General features: G+C 43.4%; 2 protein-coding genes across 5 annotated transcripts in view; one reads left to right on the top strand and one right to left on the bottom strand.

The window, feature by feature from the left end:
- Positions 1-5,804: 5,804 nt before the first annotated feature.
- LOC122886414 (cadherin-related family member 5-like) lies at positions 5,805-20,476 on the bottom strand. The gene is made up of 3 exons (XM_044218589.1): positions 18,655-20,476; positions 11,892-15,104; positions 5,805-7,333 (listed from the first exon to the last, which is right to left on the bottom strand). The coding sequence occupies exons 1-2, from the start codon at positions 18,675-18,677 to the stop codon at positions 14,366-14,368; spliced, it is 762 nt and encodes a 253-aa protein (XP_044074524.1). The 5' UTR covers positions 18,678-20,476; the 3' UTR covers positions 5,805-7,333; positions 11,892-14,365.
- Positions 17,003-20,485, top strand: part of klhl20 (kelch-like family member 20) — a 43,482-nt gene continuing 39,999 nt past the window's right edge. The window contains exon 1 of one of the 4 annotated variants that reach the window (XM_044218584.1): positions 17,003-17,144. The gene's annotated coding sequence lies outside the window, so the exon portion shown is untranslated. The remainder of the gene's footprint in view (positions 17,145-20,485) is intronic. The other 3 variants (XM_044218585.1, XM_044218587.1, XM_044218586.1) reach the window with 3 other exon arrangements.

The raw sequence follows: 20,485 nt of genomic DNA, 5'->3' as shown, positions 1-20,485 counted from the left end.
ACTGCAGTTCTTATTGTTAGTCTTATTACTAGTATTATCATTATTATTCCTATCACTATCATTCCTATTATTTTTACTATATTAATATTACTATTACCACTACCATTACATTAATACTATTTTAAAATTCTAGGTGGAATTTGCATTGTGCTTCCCTCGCCCCCACCCCCTTCTCGAGAGAGATCTCATTCTGGATCAACTGGAGAGACTTAAGGGACTTTTTTGGGCAGCCTGATAAGGAATTGCAATAGTCCTGCCTAGAAGTAACAAATGCATGGACTAGTTTTTCTGCATCATTTTGAGACAGGATGTGCCTGATTTTTGCAATGGTGAAAGAAGGCGGTCCTTGAAGTTTGTTTCATGCGGGACTTAAAAGGATAAATCCTGGTCAAAGATAACTCCGAGGTTCCTTACAGTGGTGCTGGAGGCCAGGGCAATGCCATCTAGAGTAACTATATCTTTAGATAATGTGTCTCGGAGGTGTTTGGGGCCAAGTCCAATAACTTCAGTTTTGTCAGAGTATAAAATCAGAAAATTGCAGGTCATCCAGGTTTTGATGTCATTAAGGCATGCTTGAAGTTTAACTAACTGGTTAGTTTCATCTGGCTTGATCAATAGATATAATTGGGTAGCACAGAACCTTGCAGAACTTTGTGACTGACTTAGGCATGCACAGAGGACTCACCTTTAACATGTACAAACTGAGATCGATCTGATAGATAGGATTTAAACCAGGTTGGTGCGGTTCCTTTAATGCCAATTGAATGTTCCAGTCTCTGTAGTAGGATGTGATGGTTAACGGTGTCGAATGCAGCACTAAGATCTAACAAGATAAGTATAGAGACAAGCCCATTGTCTGATGCAATTAAAAGGTCATTTTAATTCACACTAGTGCTGTCTCTGTGCTATGATACGCTCTAAATCCTGTCTACGGTTCCTGTGTTTGAAGATAAATTGGTACCGGTTGAGGGCAGGACATGATGATTTTTTTCTCTAATAATTAAAATTTTATCATTAAAGAAGCTCATCAAGTCGTTACTACTGAGGGCTATAGGAATACATGGCTCAATCGAGCTGTGACTCTCTGTCAGCCTGGCTACAGTGCTGAAAAGAAACCTGGGGTTGTTTTTATATTCCTTTATTAATGACGAGTAGTAGGTTGCTCTGGCATTACGGAGGGCCTTCCTATATGTTTTAAGACTATTTTGCCAGGCCAAACGAGATTCTTCCAGATTGTTAGAACGCCATTTCCTTTTAAGCCTCAGCATTCCTTTGGTCAGTGGCAGGACCGCCGCGACTGCCATGATCATCGCCAGCGGCAGAGACACCCCTCAGCTGCTGCCGGGGCTGCGCCTCTCGCTCCCGCACTGCCTCCTCCTCTCCCACCACCATCTCAGCCAGCCTTCCCAGCTGCGCGGCAGGCTCCCTGGCGACCTCTCAAAACCAGCCATGTGGCCTGCTCTTGGTCCAACCCTCAGCAGGAGCCGCCCAAGAAGCAGAGCAGGTGACAATGACGGGTTGGGGGGGGTTGTGTGTGGTTCCTTGAATGCTCTTTTTGCACAACACTGTTTTGAAATAAAACACAAACATCGTCACCTAAAGAGCAGTGTTCCCATGATAACGCAGTCTGTCCCAGTATCTACAGATTCAGCCGCAGCTGTCAACACACATCCCCCACACAGTGTGAGCCGGCAGCCTTTAACCTTTCGGTTAATAGGCAGCATGGACTCACGACGTTTAAGCAGCACTCTTCCTCTGTCACACACTCAGAGGCTTCCCCCACACATTCTTGTCCTTCTGACAAAATGTGTGACAATGAGCCCACGAGCAACGTCATTACGCCTCATAAGGACAGCTCAGCGCAGAAATACGTCACACATCTCAAGAGTTCACAGACGCATCTCTCTCAGGGTCGGGAGGAACGTGTCTGTCACAGATGGTGGGAGGACAGTGGCCAGCTCACATGTCTCTTCATATAAACGCACTGGAACTCCTCACTGTGTGGAAAGTAAATCAGCACTTTGCTCCGTTGCTGCAGAATCAGCACGTGCTGATTCGCACAGACAACAAAGTGACAGCAGCCTACATAAATCATCAGAGAGGCGTGTGTTCAGGGAAGCTCCTGAACTACCAGAGTGTCTTACGCAGCCAAATGGATAGCTTTCCAGCATTGGTGTGTGGAAAAGAGCCTGGATCCCACTGCGTGTCCCCTGTCTCACGTTCTCATGGTCATTCCTCCCACTACTAGTGGATAGCAATTTGACTTTCAGCACAGTTAAAACTTATACTGCTGCCATTTCATCCTGCCACGAGGGTTTCAGTGGCATATCGTGCTTCCTGGGGGGCGTACGGAGACACAAGCCAGTTCCCTAGCTCCCCAGTGGGATTTAGCACTGGTTTTACACATGCTGACTAAAGCCCCCTTTGAACCTTTAGATCAGGTTCTACTCAAGTTTCTGTCAGTCAAGACAGCTTTGCTTCTGGCTTTGACGTTCTCAGCGTCTGTTGTGCATTACAGAGAGCAGTCTGCCTCTGTCTGCACAGTGCCTGTCTCACAGGCTATGTGTGAGGCTGTTTCCTATGGGATAGTTCCTCTGGAGAGCATCAGAGCGCTTTCTTCATAACCTCAAAATGACAAGACGCATCGGAGAGAAATTGGAGAAGATGTACGATGCTCTGATCGGTCAAGACAAGAAAAAGATTGAGCTGATGCGGACTTTTGGAAGGGAATTGAGTGATTCAAAAAATGGGTAATTATTGCAGAAAACTTGTGACTTATATAGGGGAACGTGTAATCGGTTAATCAGTGTTTTAGATCAGGTGATTAAAAACAGAGTCACCTATGTTGTGGATAACAATGTTTTTTTCTTTAGAGACAAAGTCGCTAGACTAGAAAAGATTTTGAATGTTGTTCGAAATGTTGAAAATTGGGATCAGCTAGTAAGTGACACATTGCTAACAGTAAACAAATGCTCTGTGTCTTTTGTAAAATCATAAGAGATTAGTAAAGATTCTTGCATGAAATGAGTGTATTTACTCTTTACACTTTATTTGTAGACGTTATGAGTTATTGTGTACAAAACAACATGTATCCGATTACCTGGAATGAATTGAGAACATTGCACAATGGTGTTCTTTAATGGTTAACTAATTATTCTCTCCTTAAATACAGTAGCATGCTGGACACAAGGGGGAAGAGAGAAGGAGAAGCGGTTGGAGAGAGGACGGATGCAGAGAAAGAGCGTGTGGACAGAAAAGAAAGAAAGAACATATACACTGAAACCCTGGTCTCAGCGTGGTGTCTCAGGGCCAAGAGGAACTCACAGTAGCACGATTACGCTACAACTGGCGTCCATTACCATTGATGGAGGTCCCATTTGAACGCCTAGGTATGGACATCATTGGGCCATTTTACCGGAGCGCACGTGGATATCGCTTTGTGCTAGTGTTAGTGGACTATGCAACTCGATATCCCGATGCAGTGCCATTGCGCACAATCTCTTATGCTACAACTGGCGTCCATTACCATTGATGGAGGTCCCATTTGAACGCCTAGGTATGGACCTCATTGGGCCATTTTACCAGAGCGCACGTGGATATCGCTTTGTGCTAGTGTTAGTGGACTATGCAACTCGATATCCCGAAGCAGTGCCATTGCGCACAATCTCTGCAAAGAGTGTGGCGCAGGCACTGTTTCTGGTCATCTCCCGAGTCGGGATCCCGAAAGAGATCCTGACTGACCAGGGCACCAAGGACCCTTTGTGGTCACACAGCGTGTGGGCGACGTGGACCATGAGGTTGTGCGGTCGGATAGGGGAGGGGCAACGCAGATCTATCACCTCAACCTCCTAAAAGCATGGAGAGAGGCAGAGCCTGTTGCTCTGGTGACGACGGTGGGTGAGAGAGATGAGTTCGGGCCTGAGGTTTCAAAATCAACCAGTGCCGCCTCACTCTCTTTTGACAACCATCTCACACTGTCCCAGAGAACAGACGTTGCTGAGTTGCAAGGGCGTTTTGCCGACGTGTTCTCTCCTATTACCGGCGATTCATTCCCAACTTTGCAGAGCCGACCAGTCCCTTGACCGATCTCACCCGGAAAGGTGCCTCAGATCCGGTCCAGTGGACGGAGCGGTTCGAGAGGGTAAAGCAAGCCCTCTGTGGGGAGCCTCTCCTCCACACACCTAACTTTTCTCTCCCTTTTGTTCTGCAGAGTGATGCGTCGAACAGAGGAGTGGGGGCCGTTTTGTCCCAGCAGGTGCAGGGTGTTGACCGCCCGGTCGTATACATCAGCCGGAAGCTGTCAGAGCAGGAGGCCAGGTACAGTACAATCGAAAAAGAGTGCCTGGCCATCCGGTGGGCGGTCGAGGCCCTGCGGTATTACCTGCTGGGGTGCCCATTCACCTCAATTTTTTATCCCCAGAGATGGGGAAAAATGCATGGATCTGAATGACACTTTGATTCATCTTCGTGTGAAAATTACCAACGCCGACGGATCCAACCTAGCTGCCGACGCAGCAGTGGGTCTTATCAATTATCCTCTGAATACAATTTTTAACCAATGCGACGTTATTCTGGGGGATAATTTCACAATCCAGCGCAACTCACCCTTACAGAGTGATGATAGAGACCCTCCTCAACTATTCAGACGATACGCTAAAAAGTCAGTTCACTGCTGGGTTATTTTACAAAGACACGGCCGGTGCTATGGACTCTATAGTACCAAATAACGGTCAAAACGGGGTTAAATCAGAGAGCTCGGTTCACCTCGGAATCTAAAGAGCTTCACCTGCTAGGTCCTCTTCACGCAGACATATTTTTCTGCGAGAGGCTTCTCTTGAACTCTGTGGATTTGAGAATTAAGCTGACCAGAGCTAACGACGCTTTCTGTCTCATGGGCACCGCCGCCAGCACTTTCCATTTACAAATACTGGGGGCCTCTTTGTTTGTCAAGAAAGTCACCTTTTATCACGCGTGAACGTAAAAACCTACTCCATCCCGGAGAATTCCAGAATATGTAACCAGGAAAATCTCGATGCCTAAATATCTAGTGATAGCCATGGTGAACCACGAAGCCTTCACAGGAAAAAGAGATCTGTCACCTTTCAATTTTATTCACAACAACGTTGAATACATGGCTCTGTGTCAAGACGGGAGACACGTGCCCGAGTTTTTTTGGAGATTAATTCCAAACAACAGGTGCTTGTGGACTTTTACTGAGACAATATAAACAATCACCAATTGGACGGATTACTACGTCACTTACTAGAAGATGCTTTTTACGGAGTGTGGGCCGTGGATCTGTTACCTTTACTGCGTCAGTCCTTTAGACTTCCAGCCTTTTTTATCGTCAACACACACCCTGCACACGAACCAGGGGAGCACTGGTTGGCCCTCACTCTCGAGGAAGGCAAAAAAGGCAGCTTTTTTGATTCTTTCGGATTCTCCCCGGATTTTTCACATTACCCTAAAAGCAACTTGCAATTTTTAGAAAACCGTTGTGAATCTATTTTATACCACAACCGTCAGCTTCAAGTTCCATCTACGGTGTGCGGTCAGCATTGTGTTTATTATTTATGCCACATAGCCTGCGGTCTATCTTTTGAAAATGTGCTGTCTTTGTATCAAGATGATGTGATGAAAAATGATGCTATGGTATCAAAATTTGTGAAAAAATATCAAAGTTGTATGAGTTTGCAAAAGTTCCTTTTCACCACACCGTATGTTCTTTACAAATGTTTAAAGATTGTTACAACTTATAAATAAAGATGGATCTGGAGACGGTTAAATTATTTTGATTCATTTTTTATTCAAATAAAGCCAGCTAGGGGATAAAGGTATATGTTTCTTTCGTTTTCCTGATCTTAACGGCGGGGGTAATGTTTCCATCTCATCGTCCCAACGCTGTGCTTAGGGTGTCTGTTTTTTCATTCCAACGCGGTCCTCCCTTTTGAAGTTTATGATATTGCTCGCGAGCACGGGGGTTACTCATCAAGGATGAAGGGATGTTGAGCTTCCGTAAAGTATTTAGAAACCCCGTCCATCACTGGGATTTTTTAAGCGTGACGGAGAGATTTTTAAACAGGGCTAGCAGGTGTGAGCCTTTGGCAATCTCTCCTGTATGAACAATCTCTCCAAAGGGAGCCCATCCACTCTTGGTTAATTTCTTCATAATGTACTCTGCATTGTTACGGTAGCAAATAGGTAGGTTTTGCAGCACCTCGCTAGCAGTTTCATCCAACGTTAATTGTTTGTCTTCTCGCTGATTTTCTTGTTCCCCAGATTCTTGGGTTAGAGTCAAAGTGATAAGACAGTCATCTTTCTCATCTTGTTTGAGTAAAGCTAGGTATCTTTGCAGCAGAGCGTTGTAGTTTTTAATTTTATCATGGGCGTTCAAACCCTTTTCATTTAACACATCCCTAATTTTTACATCCAAATCATTTTCTGCCGTACGTCACATCGTTTTGCTGGGAGCAGAAGCTACCAACTGACTCAGATGGTTTAGCTGTTGTGGCGAAATCAAAAACATCTTATGACTCATGATTTATCTTCTAATAAGCCCTAGCAGCTCTCCAAACATTGACACCACCGCTGGCCTGATGTTTGGTTTTTAAGTTGTTGTTTTTTTATTGGCCAGCAACCTGATAATTTTCTTTTGTTTTCTGAGTTTTTTATATTGAGCCGAGGTCAGGGGAATGTTTGTGTCGTGACATAAAAGCATGCAGTAAAGGTGCGTTTCTTTTTAAACGCACCAACATGCTGGATCAAGACTTGGATTTAGGTAGATAGATGACGAGCCACTGATGGGGGAGTATTCCTGTCCTTAGTCTGTATTGTTCTGGGCAGCTGGGTGTGAGATCGATGATTAAATACCCGTGAGGACCTTTGGTAGCATCTTCAAAACTTTCTAATAAAAAGGCTTTTCGTCCGGGAAACATTTGTTGAGCCAATATATTCATCTGTAATCTGTCTCGAGGGTTGTAGTGGCTGTGTCGTTTTCATTCAAATCATTTTCAGTTAAATCGTTTTGTAAACCCGACTCATTCTGAAGATTTTGTGCTACTGAGTGTGCGAACCTTTCTAACAATTCAATAGCTACTAGTGTGTGTTGCTCCTTGACCTAATAAAAATCAAACACTATTAAAAACCTTAAATCAACATCATTGCATTTTATCCACATGATAAAAATCACCATCTGAAACAGTTTACAAATTGTCACTGTGTACACCTAATTTCTGACAGATGAGCCAAAAGGCTCTAGACATCAGATCCAACTGCTGGCATGTAGTTCTGCAACACTGAGAGCACCTGGATGGTCTGGACCTGGGTCTGTTTGCTGGAGACAAAAAAGAAAGAGAGAAACAAAAACATTAACTTCATAAATGGGCAGATCTCGTAAACACAACAGCCCCCTTAAGGTTGGTATGTAAACAGACAGCCAGACCGCATACGTGTGTGTTCCCTGTGTGTGTGTGTGTGTGTGAGAGAGAGAGAGAGAGAGAGAGTGAGTTTGTGTGTGTGCATGAGTGAGTTTGTGTGTGTGTGTCTCACAACTTGTTGTGAAGACACGGGGTAACGACCAAAAACAGCTGTTTAAGAGAGACTGATGAGAGTAACAAATGCAAAAACCCTAGAATTTCACATTTATAGCAACTTATTCCTATATAAAAAAAAACACCAAGATAATATTTATGAGAAACACTATAACTCAAACCAACGACATATAGCTTATAACAACAGACAGTCAAATATACCTTATGAGACTCAGCTTTGTAGAAAGTTACATTTTAAAGCACAACCTATATAATTTCACACGTACAAAACCTTCCATGTTTGCTTATGATGTAAAATGAGAGAAAAGTTGAGAAAAGGAAGGTACATTGTGTTCCCCTGCTGGGTAATACATATTACATTTATATGGCGTGATTGAATCGTCTCATAATGCACTGTAAAACAATTTAAAAAGCAAATAATAAATCCTTCGCTGGAAGCCCTGCAGGATCTCGGGTGTGGATTCTCAGAACTGGAACTGGTTCTCCTGTGGATGAGAATCCTGGATCTCTGTCCGCTGGTTGAGGCCTAGACCTCTCCACAGCCGTCAGCAGCTGATTAGTGGTTGAGGTAGGCTCCTGATGAAATGGCGGTTGTTCTTCAAAATATTGATGTGGTATCACATCCCCAGGATCTCCTCCGGTTAACCTGACAGCCTCTAGAGAAGGTTTAATGTTTTGACCGCCTGAGGCATCCCCAGTTGTGGCTGTGATGATGGCGATAGCTCTTCTTGGAAATATTGGTCCAAACCGCCCCACAGATCTAGCGTGAAAAAACATTTTTGATAAATATGCTGTCTAAGTTTTAGGTAAAAAAAAAAAAACTGGTAAAAAAAAATTTAGCAACTCACCGGGTAATACCACGTCCTCTGAAAGCACAGGTGAGGAGTCAGTATCAGATGAGGTCTCAGATGTTGAGGTGTCAGTTGATGACTATAAAGATATAATTTATAATCACAGTAGGAAATAAAAGTCTTTATAAAAATATTTCTGTATTAAAAATACACAATGTAGACCTGTACTTACCAGACTCCTCTGCTTGAAGGTTCAGTCGTCCGTTTAGAGTCACTGCAAAGAATGAAAAAACTCCCTATGTTTCTGCCTAAAGTTTTGGCTCCCATCTGGAAGTCATTCTCAATTGTGAAAAAATGGGACAGAAATTTAAGCTACTCTGTGTTACATAAGCCCTGCCCTCAGGAAGGAATCTACCTGAGTATCTGTTAATAGCTAGTTTCACCTGAAACTGACCTAATTGTTTCCAAGATGGCCCAGTAATCAGTAATCAGGCCTATTGTTTTCTGGCTGCACCTACCTCATCACTGTTAAGTACCTGATTAGCATATGATTGCGTGACCAAGGTGTTAATTCACTGTGATAGACTTTGGGCAGATTGAATCTCAGACCACCATTTCTGTTCAAAGAGGAGTTCTCTTTTTTCACAAAAATGGCTTCCTTGACACCCCGTTCAAACCAACTCTTCTCTCTACTTAGAATCTTCACCTCACTGTCTTCAAATGTGTGGTTTGTAGCTTTTAGATGCAAATGCACGGCGCTCTGTAATCCTGAGTTAGCGTGTCGTCTGTGCTGATAAAGTCTTTTGTGAAGTGGCTGTTTGGTCTCACCTATTTACCGTTCTTTGCAGTTTTCCTCACTGCACTGAATGGAGTAGACTACATTGCTCTGTTTTTGTGTGGGCAACTTGTCCTTAGGGTGAACGAGTGTTGCCTGGTTTAAAGACAACAGGAACATCGTGCTGTCTAAAGATCCTTTGTAGTTTTTCAGACAGTCCAGATACATAAGGAGTGGAGACACCGTTCCTTCTTGGTTCTGTTACACTTTTGTCCTGTTTTTTGGCTCTTTTAACTTTGTTGATAGCCCAAGTAGGATAACCACAGGCTGAGAGTGCATTCTGGACATGCCTTTCCTCTTTCTTCTTACCCTTACCCAGTGCTGCACCTGCACACGAGGAATAAACCCACTAGCCATAGCCTTACAGGGCTGCGCCTATACTAACAGAATCTACAATTAGTTACAATACGTAATACGTCTTAACTCTGAGTTGTCATGGTTTTGGTCCACTAATAAACTGTCATGGTTTTGGGTTTTTGTCCTGTTATTTCCTGTTTTATTTTGTAATATTCTCCCTCCCAAGTGTATTTAGTCTGTGTTCTTAATTTGTTCTGGGTCAGATCGTCGTATCTTTGTCAAGTACCCTGTTTTCTTGTATCTGGAGTCTTTGTGTCCCTTGTACTTTGCCTGTCTGTGGATTTTGGATTTTGCCTGCTCTCCGTTGGACTTGTATTTCTGTTTTTGGACTGCTGACGTGCTGAGAGTTGCTTTTGCCTGCCAATTCAGTGTAAGCCTTTGTTAATACAATTATTGATGACTGATGATTGATCTACCTGCTAGTCTGCGTTTGGGTACTATTCCATTAAACTCTTGCTTTCCTGCTCAACACACCACAACATAAACTCAGCCAGATTTCTAATCTCTCCTAATCAGACCAGGTCTTGCCCAGAAAGTCCGCCAATTATCTACAAAGCCTACATCGTTTGCTGGACACCATCTCAACAGCCAGCAGCAGAATGAAGACATGTGGCTAAAGATGTCATCACTGGTCAGGTTTGGCAGGGGCCCAGAGAAAACGACAAAGTCCGACATTGTCTTTGCATATGTACACACCCACTCAACATTAACTTTAGTGACCTTTGATTGGCATAATTGGGAGTCATTAACGCCAACTTGAATAACAGTCTTACTGTATTTACATTGATCCTTAGCCAGCAGTTTTAAATAGGATTCAACGTCGCCCCCTCTGGCCCCAGGAATACAATTGATTATGGTCGCTGGTGTCGTATAGTTTTGCTCATATTTAAAAGAAGGGGATGCTCAAAACTGGAGCAAAAAAGATTAGTTAGGAAGTGTTCAGTTTCTGGTGTTAGTGGCACCCACCACATATGGCGAAGATGTTTTGATCTATTGGCCCTTTAAAAACTGCTGTATGGCCACTGCATGTATACAGTTAAAACCACAAGTTCCTTGAGAACTTTTAGAGGTTCTTCAATTTGAAACTGTCGAGGAACCTGTTAAGGTGCTTTGAGGAACCTTCAAGAAAAGGTTCTTAGAAGAACCCGTCCTAAGGGTTACCTGAGGAACCTTTTGAAGCTTTATGAAGAACCTACATATATCAGACAGTAGTTCAACCATAATGATTTTGAGGGTTGAGTATTTATAATTTGTAAAAATAAATAAATAGGAAACTCAATAAATACAAACTGTTACAGTGGAATAAATACAATAAACATTATATAATGTCTGTAAGAGCCAAATACATTGTTGAAATAACCAAAATGCAATTATTTCCTTTGTGTACATTGGGTGTCGCTATGCTACTATCAAGCCCTCAGGTTTAAAAGGTAGGAAGTCACTGTTGTTGTCAGGTGTTTGACCCCGGAAGGGTAAAGGGTTTATGAACGTTGTGGCACTAAAAAGTTTGTCACGCTGTGAGTAGAGTGTTTGGTTTTCAATGGAAACTGGAAAATGGACTTTATTCACATTTAAGCACGGCAGAGGAAATAAAGAGATTGTTAGTCCTCAACTAAGCAACGCCCTGTGGATTCTGTACTGAACGCAACACCCAACGTACAGTAACATCAAGCTTGTCAACGAGGTCACTTAGACATCTCAGTAGGTAAGTCATAGGCTGAGCTCCTTTTTAATAATATCAATAAATTCATTAATCCAACAATTAAATATAACAGACTTGACTCAGAACTAGAGAGTGTGTGTGTATGTGCTTGTGTGTGAGGACTCATATATGGAGCTCACTCTTTTGTTCTTGTTCCCATAAAAACATTTGCATGTACAAAATAATCACAGGCAGTTGACAAAATGTCTGTGTATCTGTATATCTGCTGGTAAGCATAAGGTTTGAGGGTTGTTGCAGACGTGAATTGTGGAAATCTTTTGTGTGCCACTGACCACTTTTCACAATGCTATTAGATATGTCTACCCTTTGTTCATTTTCTCTTTTGATACAGGAAAATTTTACAGGAAAATTTGGGCACTTCAACTTCATAAGATTTGATACATTACTTTTTTTAACTTGTTTTGATTTGCTCATTGCTCAAAAACAAAACAGACCACACATTGTATACCACAGGACCTGGAGCAGAGACAGACAGTATACAGACAGACAGACTCTCATGGAGCAGGGTAGTTTTAACCTGACAGCGGAAGGGTTGATGATGCGTTCAATGACAAACGGGCCAATGTAACAGGGGAAAAGTTTCTTGGATTCTGTCTTTAACGGTATATTCTTGGAGGAAAGCCAAACTTTCTGACCTGGTTTGTATGGTGGAGCTGGAGTCTGATGACGATCTGTGATGCGCCGGTTGGTTTCGGCTGACTGGAGAAGGGCTGCATGAGTCTCTCTCCAAATCTTGTGGGATCATCGGAGGAGGTGTTGATGGGACCGCTAGCTCGCTTTCCTGGGAGGGAAACAGCGGTAGCTAGTAGAGAAGACTTGAAAGGAGTTAATCCAGAAGCTGAACTAGTTAGGGAGTTGTGTGCATACTCGGTCGGCCCAGGTGAATTGATCGATCTAGGAGGAGGGGTTGGTAGCTGCCACACATCAGAGGGCAGCTTCGAGGTCCTGGTTAGCTTTCTCAGTCTGGCTGTTGGTCTGAGGGTGAAAACTGGAAAAGAGAGATGCCCCGAGAGCTTGGCAAAATGCCTTCCAAACCTGCGAGATGAATTGGGGCCCCCGGTTGGAGACAATATCTAGTGAGATGCCGTGGAGGCGGAACACGTATTGTACCAGGAGGTTAGCAGTCTCTTGAGCTGAGGGGAGTTTGGAAAGTGCCACGAAATGAACAGCCTTGGAAAAGCGATCTACAACAGTGAGGATGGTGTTATTACCTTGAGAGGGGGATAGACCGGTGATAAAATCCAGATCAATGTGGGACCACGGACAGCTAGGGATAGGTAGAGGGCGTAGCAGACTAGCTGTGGTTGATGGGTGGATTTTCCACGGGCACAAACGGTGCAGGCAGATACGAAGGAACGGGTATCTGCCTCCATAGTCGACCACCAGAAGTGTTGTTTGAGCAGGGAGAGAGTACGGGTTATCCCAGGGTGACAGGCAAAGCGGGAATTGCGCCCACTGGAGAACCTGGGAACAAGCAGAGTCAGGGACAAACAGACGATTAGGTGGACATTACTGGGATCTGGCTGGTTCCGCTTGTCCTCTTATTGCCGACTCGATCTCCCAGGTGACGGCTGCCAAAACACAGGTAGGGGGAAGGATAGTGTCTGGTCCGGAGGTGTTGTCTTGGGAGAGGTATTGACACAATGCTATTGTGTCAATACCATTGGAGAGGGCTTAATATTTTTGGACCCAGGTCTGTAAGTGAAGTGAAGTTAAAGCGTCCAAAAAACAATGCCCAATGTGCTTGACAGGAGTTGAGTCTTTTAGCTGACTGGATGTAAGCTAAGTTCTTGTGATCAGTCCACACTACAAAGGGTTGCTCTGCCCCCTTCAACCAGTGCCTCTACTCCTCCAATGCTAACTTGATCGCCAGTAGTTCCGTTACCTATGTCATAATTCTGTTCTGCCTGGAAGTGGCGAGGGGAGAAGAAGGCACAGGGATGGAGTTTCTGGTCAGAGGCCGAATGCTAGGAGAGCACAGCCCCTACCCCTATGTCAGAGGTATCCACTTCAATCGTGAACTGATGTAAGGGGTCGGGCTGGATCAAGATGGGGGTTGAGGTAAAAAGGTCCTTAAGTTTAGCTAAGGCTAAGTCTGCTTCAGAGTTCCAGGTAAAGGTAATGGAGGATGAGGTCAGTCTCGTGAGAGGACCTGCAACTTTGCTATAGTCCGTGATAAAACATCAGAAAAAGTTGGCAAACCCCAGAAAACAGTTGCAGTTGCTTACGTGTGGTAGGGGTTGGCCACTCTACCACCACTTTAATCTTTTTGGGGTCCGTCTTCCTGCCCGCTCTCAATGATCCCAGAAAACTCACCGACCAGAAACTGTCCTTTCTGACCGCAGTAAATACACTCACTGGCTCTTATTCTGCAGAAATGCTCCGCCGGCGTAAGACGGGCTGCTTCTGCCCAGGCTAACGCTCTTCCTCTCAGTAATCCCATAATGTAATGTACCTTGGACTGGTTTAAAGAAAAAGTGAGGGGTCGTTGACTGAATACCAGAGAGCATTGTAAAAGGAACCCTCTAAATTCAGTTAAGTCTCCAGCAAAGGGGTCAGGATCAGGAGCGTAGGAATCCGAGTGGTGGCGATGCTGGCAGTGGATTCAGCGGAGCAGCCTGTGTAGGGGGTGCCACCTGGGCTTGAGAAAAGAGTTGAGTAGTTAGCCGTGAAACTTGATTAGTAAGTTGAAGATCTGGATCTGGATCTGGAGCAGAGACAGGCAGAGTCAGACAGGGAAAAAATTAGCAAACTAGAATGCTGAACGAGGTCAGGATTTGGCCGTAGCAAAGTACCACAGGGTTGAAGGGAAGAGCCGAGTACATATACTGTGAGCATACTGTGTGCCCTGGTCAGTCAGGATCTCTTTCAAGATCCCGACTCAAGAGATGACCTGAAACAGTGCCTGTGCCGTGCTCTTTGCAGAGATGATGTGCAGATGCTTTCGGATATCACGTTGCGTAATCTACCAGAACACAAAGCGATATCCGCGTGCATTCTGGTAAAATGGCCTGATGAGGTCCATACCAATGCGCTCAAATGGGACCTCCATAAGTGACAATGGACGCAAAGGTGCTCTCGGGATGGCTAGCTGGTAACCATCTGGCATTCAGGACAAGTCTGGTGAACGTCTCCCCGAATCCCAGGCCAGTAAAATCAGGCCATACGGTCTAGTGTCAAAACCATCTGGGAGGGATTGGTGCTGCTGCGATCCAGCGGCGACTAGGGATGGCTGTTGCTGCGATCCAACCAGAACAGAAGGCGACTGCGATCCAGCGGCGACAAGGGATCGGTGCTGCTGTGATCCAACCAGGAAAAGAGGCGACTGCGATCCAGCGGCAACAAGGGGTTGGTGCTGCTGCGATCTAGCCGGGAAAGGAGGCAACTGCGATCCAGTGGTGATGAGGGATTGGTGCTGCTGCGATCCAGCGGAGACAAGGGGTTGGTGCTGCTGCGATCCAGCCGGGAAAGGAGGCGACTGCGATCCAGCGGCGACAACAGTTTGGTGCTGCTGTGATCCAGCCAGGAAAGGAGCCGACTGCGATCCAGCAGGGAGTCCCGGAGGCCGCTGCAATCCAGCAGGGCGCCCAGGAACTGGGAGCTGCTGCGATCCAGCAAAGAGTCCAGGAACTGGGGGCTGCTGCGATCCAGCAGGGAGTCCTGGGATGAGGAGCTGCTGCGATCCAGCAGGGAGTCCTTGGACGGGGAGCTGCTGCGATCCAGCAGAGTCCTGGGACAGGGAGCTGCTGCGATCCAGCAGGGACTGGAGACAGCAGCGGAGCAGGCGAGCAGCTGGGCAGGCGAGCAGCTGGGCAGCGGTGCAGGTGAGGAGCTGGGCAGGCGAGCAGCTGTGAGCAACAGATGAAGTAATTATTGTAGGTGATTTCAATATTTCATGTGGACGTTGAAAATGATAGTAGGCCTACTGCGTTTATCTCATTATTAGATTTGGTTGGCTTTTGTCAGAGTGTACATCCCCAGCTTTCTTTTCAGCACTGTAGCCAGGCTGACAGAGTCATAGCTCTATTGAACCGTGTATTCCTATAGCCCTCAGTAGTAATGACTTCATGAGCTTCTTTAATGATAAAATTTTAACTATTAGAGAAAAAAAATCATCAAGTCCTGCCTTCAAGTGGTGTTGACTTGTCTTCAAACACAGGAACCTTGGAAACAGCTGTAGAGCCTGATGTGTGTTTTGGCTGCTTTGCTCCTGTCGATCTTCTTCAGCTGACTTCGACGATTAATTCATCTAAACCATCAACCTGTCTCTTAGACCCCATTCCAACTAGGCTGCTTAAAGATGTTTTACCCTTAGTTAGCACCTCTTTACTGGATATGATCAATAGTTTATTTGAGGATTTTCAGTCAGGATTTAGAATGCATCATAGCACAGAGACAGCACTGGTGAAAATTACAAATTACCTTTTAATTGCATCAGACAATGGACTTGTACTTCTCTTGTTAGATCTTAGTGCTGCATTTGACACCATTGACCATCACATCCTATTACAGAGACTGGAACATGTAATTGGCGTTAAAGGAGCCGCACTAAGCTGGTTTAAATCCTATCTATCAGATCGATCTCAGTTTGTACATTTTAACGGTGAGTCCTCCGTGCACGCCAAAGTTAGTCACGGAGTTCCACAAGGTTCTGTGCTTGGACCGATTCTATTCACCTTATATATGATTCCTCTAAGTAATATTATTAGGAAACACTCCATAAACTTTCATTGTTATGCGGATGATACCCAATTATATCTATCGATCAAGCCAAACTAACCAGTTAGCTAAACTTAAAGCATGCCTTAAGGACATAAAGACCTGGATGACCTGCAATTTTCTGATGTTAAACTCAGACAGAACTGAAGTTATTGTATTTGGCCCCAAACATCTTCGAGACACATTATCTAAAGATATTGTTACTCTAGATGGCATTGCCCTGGCCACCAGCAGTAAGGAAGGAGTTATCTTTCATCATTATCCTTTATCCTTTAACTCCCACATGAAACAAACTTCAAGGACTGCTTTTTTTCACCTACGCAACATTGCGAAAATCAGGCACATCCTGTCTCAAAATGATGCCGAAAAACTAGTGTGTGCATTTGCTACTTCTAGGTTGGACTATTGCAATTCCTTATTATCAGGCTGCCCGAATAAGTCCCTTAAGACTCTCCAGTTGATCCAATGCTGCGGCACGTGTACTGACAAGAACTAGGAAAAGAGATCATATTTCTCCAATATTAGCTTCTCTGCACTGGCTCCCTGTAAAATCCAGAATAGAATTTAAAATCCTTCTCCTCACCTACAAAGCTCTTAATGTCAGGCACCATCATATCTTAAAGATCTCATAATACCATATTACCCGACTAGAACACTGCACTCCCAGAATGCAGGATTACATGTGGTTCCTAGAGTCTCCAAAAGTAGAATGGGAGCCAGAGCCTTCAGTTATCAAGCTCCTCTCCTGTGGAATCACATCCCAATGTGGGTTCGGCAAATGCTTGCTCATGGTGGGATTTGTTGGGTCTCTACAGGAAAAGTGTAATGGGATAAAGTCTGTTATGAATTGGCGCTATATAAATAAAATGAATTGAACTGAATTAATGAGTCAGTAGAATTTTGTGCAAATTTCCTTGGTAACAGTCCAGCTATTTCATAAATTGCGGATTTGTGCAAAATGTAAATTGTCTACTTTTCTACATACTGTATATGCAATGATAGAAGCCCATACTTTTATTTTGAAAACCCACTCCGGACGTGGCGCTTGGCATTTGACATGCGCATAATAATTCCGAGGAAGAAAGGCACCAGTGTTTAACCGACCGCATTATATTGTAAACATTAGCAACCCGGGCGACTTTTCTGTGACGTTGGGATGGAAATATAAGGTAAAACCTGTCTTAAACATGTCTACTTTTTTGTGAGAAAGTTACTGTTAACAATGTCAATACGTGCCGTTTCAGAATCGTTGACGTTAACTTAGTTAACGTTAGCATTACAGTTTATAACATCCAATCCGTGGTTTCTGACCTGATGTTGTGACAGACTCTCAAGCGGCAACAGATGCTGTAAACATGTCGGTGAACTGGGGAATGTCTTCATTTTATGTTACATTTCGTTTTGTTTGGTTGTATAAATTCACGTTCTACGTTTGCGTTGTGTTAGGAGTCGCCTGTGGATTCCTTACCACAGTGCTAGCGATAGCACATAGCATTCCCAGACATCCTCGTCGGGAAATGCTCTAACTCATTAGCTAGTTAATTAATTTTTATAGTTCTGCCTAAATAAAATGTACTCCGGAAGCACGCATTCCTTTTATTTAGCCATATTCGTTTCTGCCACAACTATCGATAAACATCACTGGAGCCTAATGCTTACCATACCATTGGCAATTCTGACTTCGCATCCGGATCTGTCTATCTGCTGAAACTGCTAACAACAAACAGTTAGCCTATCTTAACTACTTGTTAGTCATGCGAAAAATGCAGCTTGAAACAATTAACTCACTGGGAACGACCGTGTATTAATGTTGTATGAACTGATAGGACTGACATTATATTATATTTTGACACAAAACTGATATTAATAGTAAGTGAACACCTGAGCCTCTGTCTTGCTGATCCCGTGCAACAGTATCCATTTTGCCTTCCTGTTTTCCCACTAAATTGTCCTGAACTGTGAAAAGGCTTAATGATGTATCTATAAACTGTGCTCCACCTAGCTGCTGCATTTTCTGACAGCTGATTCCCAAACCCACTGTTTTCAAATTTACAGTAATTTCAACACCATATGAAGATGCAGATGAAGTTTATTATGATAAAACAGGGAAAGAGGACTCTAACCCATTCACACACCCACAATGCAGCTAAATTATGTATTCCATTCATTCTCTTAACCTCACTGAATACCTGAATACAACAACCACTGATAAGTTTTATGGGAATATTGTACTCCAAAATGTTATATACAATAAGAAGAATCACAGCACTCAAATTTCACAGCTAAATATAACTGGTAAACGCATTTAACTCTTTTTGAGGCTGTAGTTACTGGTGGTGTTGTATTGGGCTGCATTATATTGAAACGTGTTTTACAATATATCCAATCCTATTTACACGTGTTAGGGTAACAGAAAACAGAAACGTCACTACATAATTATAGTCTTCAAATGACCACAGAGTCAATTAATAACATGTTTGACACGGTTTAATTACAGGGCGACAGTATATGATTGCAATAAATTGTACAGGTATGTCTAATGAACTGGTGACTCAGTGTAAGCAAACGCATCAATCTGATCTCAGTTGTAAGAGAATCAACTTCTTTGATCAAAAAATTACACTTTAATACTCTCATTAAGGGGCACCAACCGGTAAACCGGGTAAACAAAACTCAAACCTTAAATTGGTCAGTGATTCCATGAAAGCAGTTGGTCACCGAGCTGATGAGGTCTCCTGGCCGGTCTGGCGATCTCATTTCAGGGCAGACGGCAAAGGTCCAGGCCAAGATGCTGCTGACACAGTTCTCTGGGAGATGCAGGACTCAAAGTTTCTTCAGCTCAAACCTTTTGTTGTGTTAGAACACAGACGTTGTCCAGGCTTCTTTCAGAAAGTATTTTCTTTCAAAGTTGGTGACAGAAGTCAGGGTGGCTTCTGTCGAGTCTGTGATATTGTGGCTTGTCGAATAAAATATCTCTGGCTACACTAACATCTTCAGCTAGCCTTGTAACTTTGAAAAGGAAATCATGTGCTATAAAAATCGCGAGGCTTAGTAGTAAAGTTACAGAAATATAAAAGTCAAAAGAAACAACTCTTCAGTTTAATACTGAGGTATTAAAATGCTTGATTGGAAAAAGGTTAAATTGTGAACGGACTTCAGGTGAGGAAAAGAAAACGTCAAGGAATACGTGTTAAGAAACTAATGTAAAATAAAACAACCGTTGAGTTCAAAGGTGAGGTTGATTTTGTCAGCTTGCCAAAGTACGCGGAGTTTTAGGCGTGGAGGAGGGCTTTCGTTTCAAAACTCTATTCCTTTGTTTGAAACTTTTAATATGGCTCTTTATGTTTTTCTGACTCAAGTGAATTTAATTTGTTTTATGCGCAAAATATAACATACTCAAACATCACTAAGGCCATACAATCAGTGGTTAGAAAATATTTAAAGAGAATTTTTTCAACCAACAACTTTTTCAGCAGATTATTAAATCAGTTACCTGAGGTCTTAATTAACTTTAACTGTCTAAACAGAAATTTTTAACACTACTAAGTGGCACAAGTTTAAACAATTTTAAATTTTTTTTTTAGAGACTTCTCTGTTGGTCAGTAGGTGGCAATGCTGTCACCTGGGAAACAAGAGGGTAAATCCCTGAATTATTAACTTGCTCATTTCATGAACTACAAAAATAAAAGTTACACATCAAGGAAACGTGCATGGTTACTGATTGGTTAGATAGCTAATTCACATTAATTCAAACTTGGGTTACAAAGCAAGAATATCAGTTACTTCACTTAAGAATGTACTTTCAAATTTTATGATAGGCGACTGGCAAACCTCTCAAATCTCAGGCCACATCAGGGGGTAAGAGAAGAAAGAATGTGTTTATATGCATGTGTGTGTGAGACAGATAAGGGAGGAGGAGATGTTGTTTTTACTCTCTTCTCCTTGAGTTAAACTAATCCAGAGAGTCAATTTATTGTCTTTAAATTTTGCTGTTGTTCTATTAGCATGACATGACATGTCTTTCCTTTGGGGTGGAAAGTTCTGGTCTTGTCTGGCAAGTATCCAAATTGACACCTTTTACTGTTTGAGGGAGGAGAAGTCAGTGTGCAGATCCAGAGGTCTGAGCAAAGTTTTATTCAAACTCCCCCCATGGAATTCCACCTGGTTGTAAACGGTGCTGCTGTGTGTTTGTGAATGTGGGGAGACATTCATCCTCCAGTTCTCCTCCAGTCTTGCTTAGAGAAATGGCTATAGATCAAATTTGGAAGGTGGCAGGACCATGAATGTTTATATGATCCTTCCAGAAGGTGTGGCACACAGTGCTAGTTAAGAGTATGGCCTAGACCTGCTCTATAGGAAAAGTGCAATGAGATAACGTCTGTTATGAATTGGCACTATATAAATAAAATTGAATTGCTACATTCACATGCAATTTCTAAACTCCTGTTACATTTGTGGTGAGGACAGACTGACCACAAAGATAGTCTGATTTGTTTTGTTGTCTTTGTAG

This window comes from Siniperca chuatsi, linkage group LG13 (genome assembly GCF_020085105.1).
Source record: "Siniperca chuatsi isolate FFG_IHB_CAS linkage group LG13, ASM2008510v1, whole genome shotgun sequence".
NCBI lineage: Eukaryota > Metazoa > Chordata > Actinopteri > Centrarchiformes > Sinipercidae > Siniperca > Siniperca chuatsi.
Note: the sequence above shows the minus strand (reverse complement) of the source record. Positions and strands in the feature narration are given on the sequence as shown.

Coding starts and splice junctions, on each gene's coding strand:
- LOC122886414 (XM_044218589.1), bottom strand. CDS start 18,677: ATGGAATCACTGACCAATTTAAG. Junction 15,105..18,654: donor GAATCACTGACCAATTTAAG/GTTTGAGTTTTG, acceptor TGTTGCTCACAG/CTGCTCGCCTGCCCAGCTCC.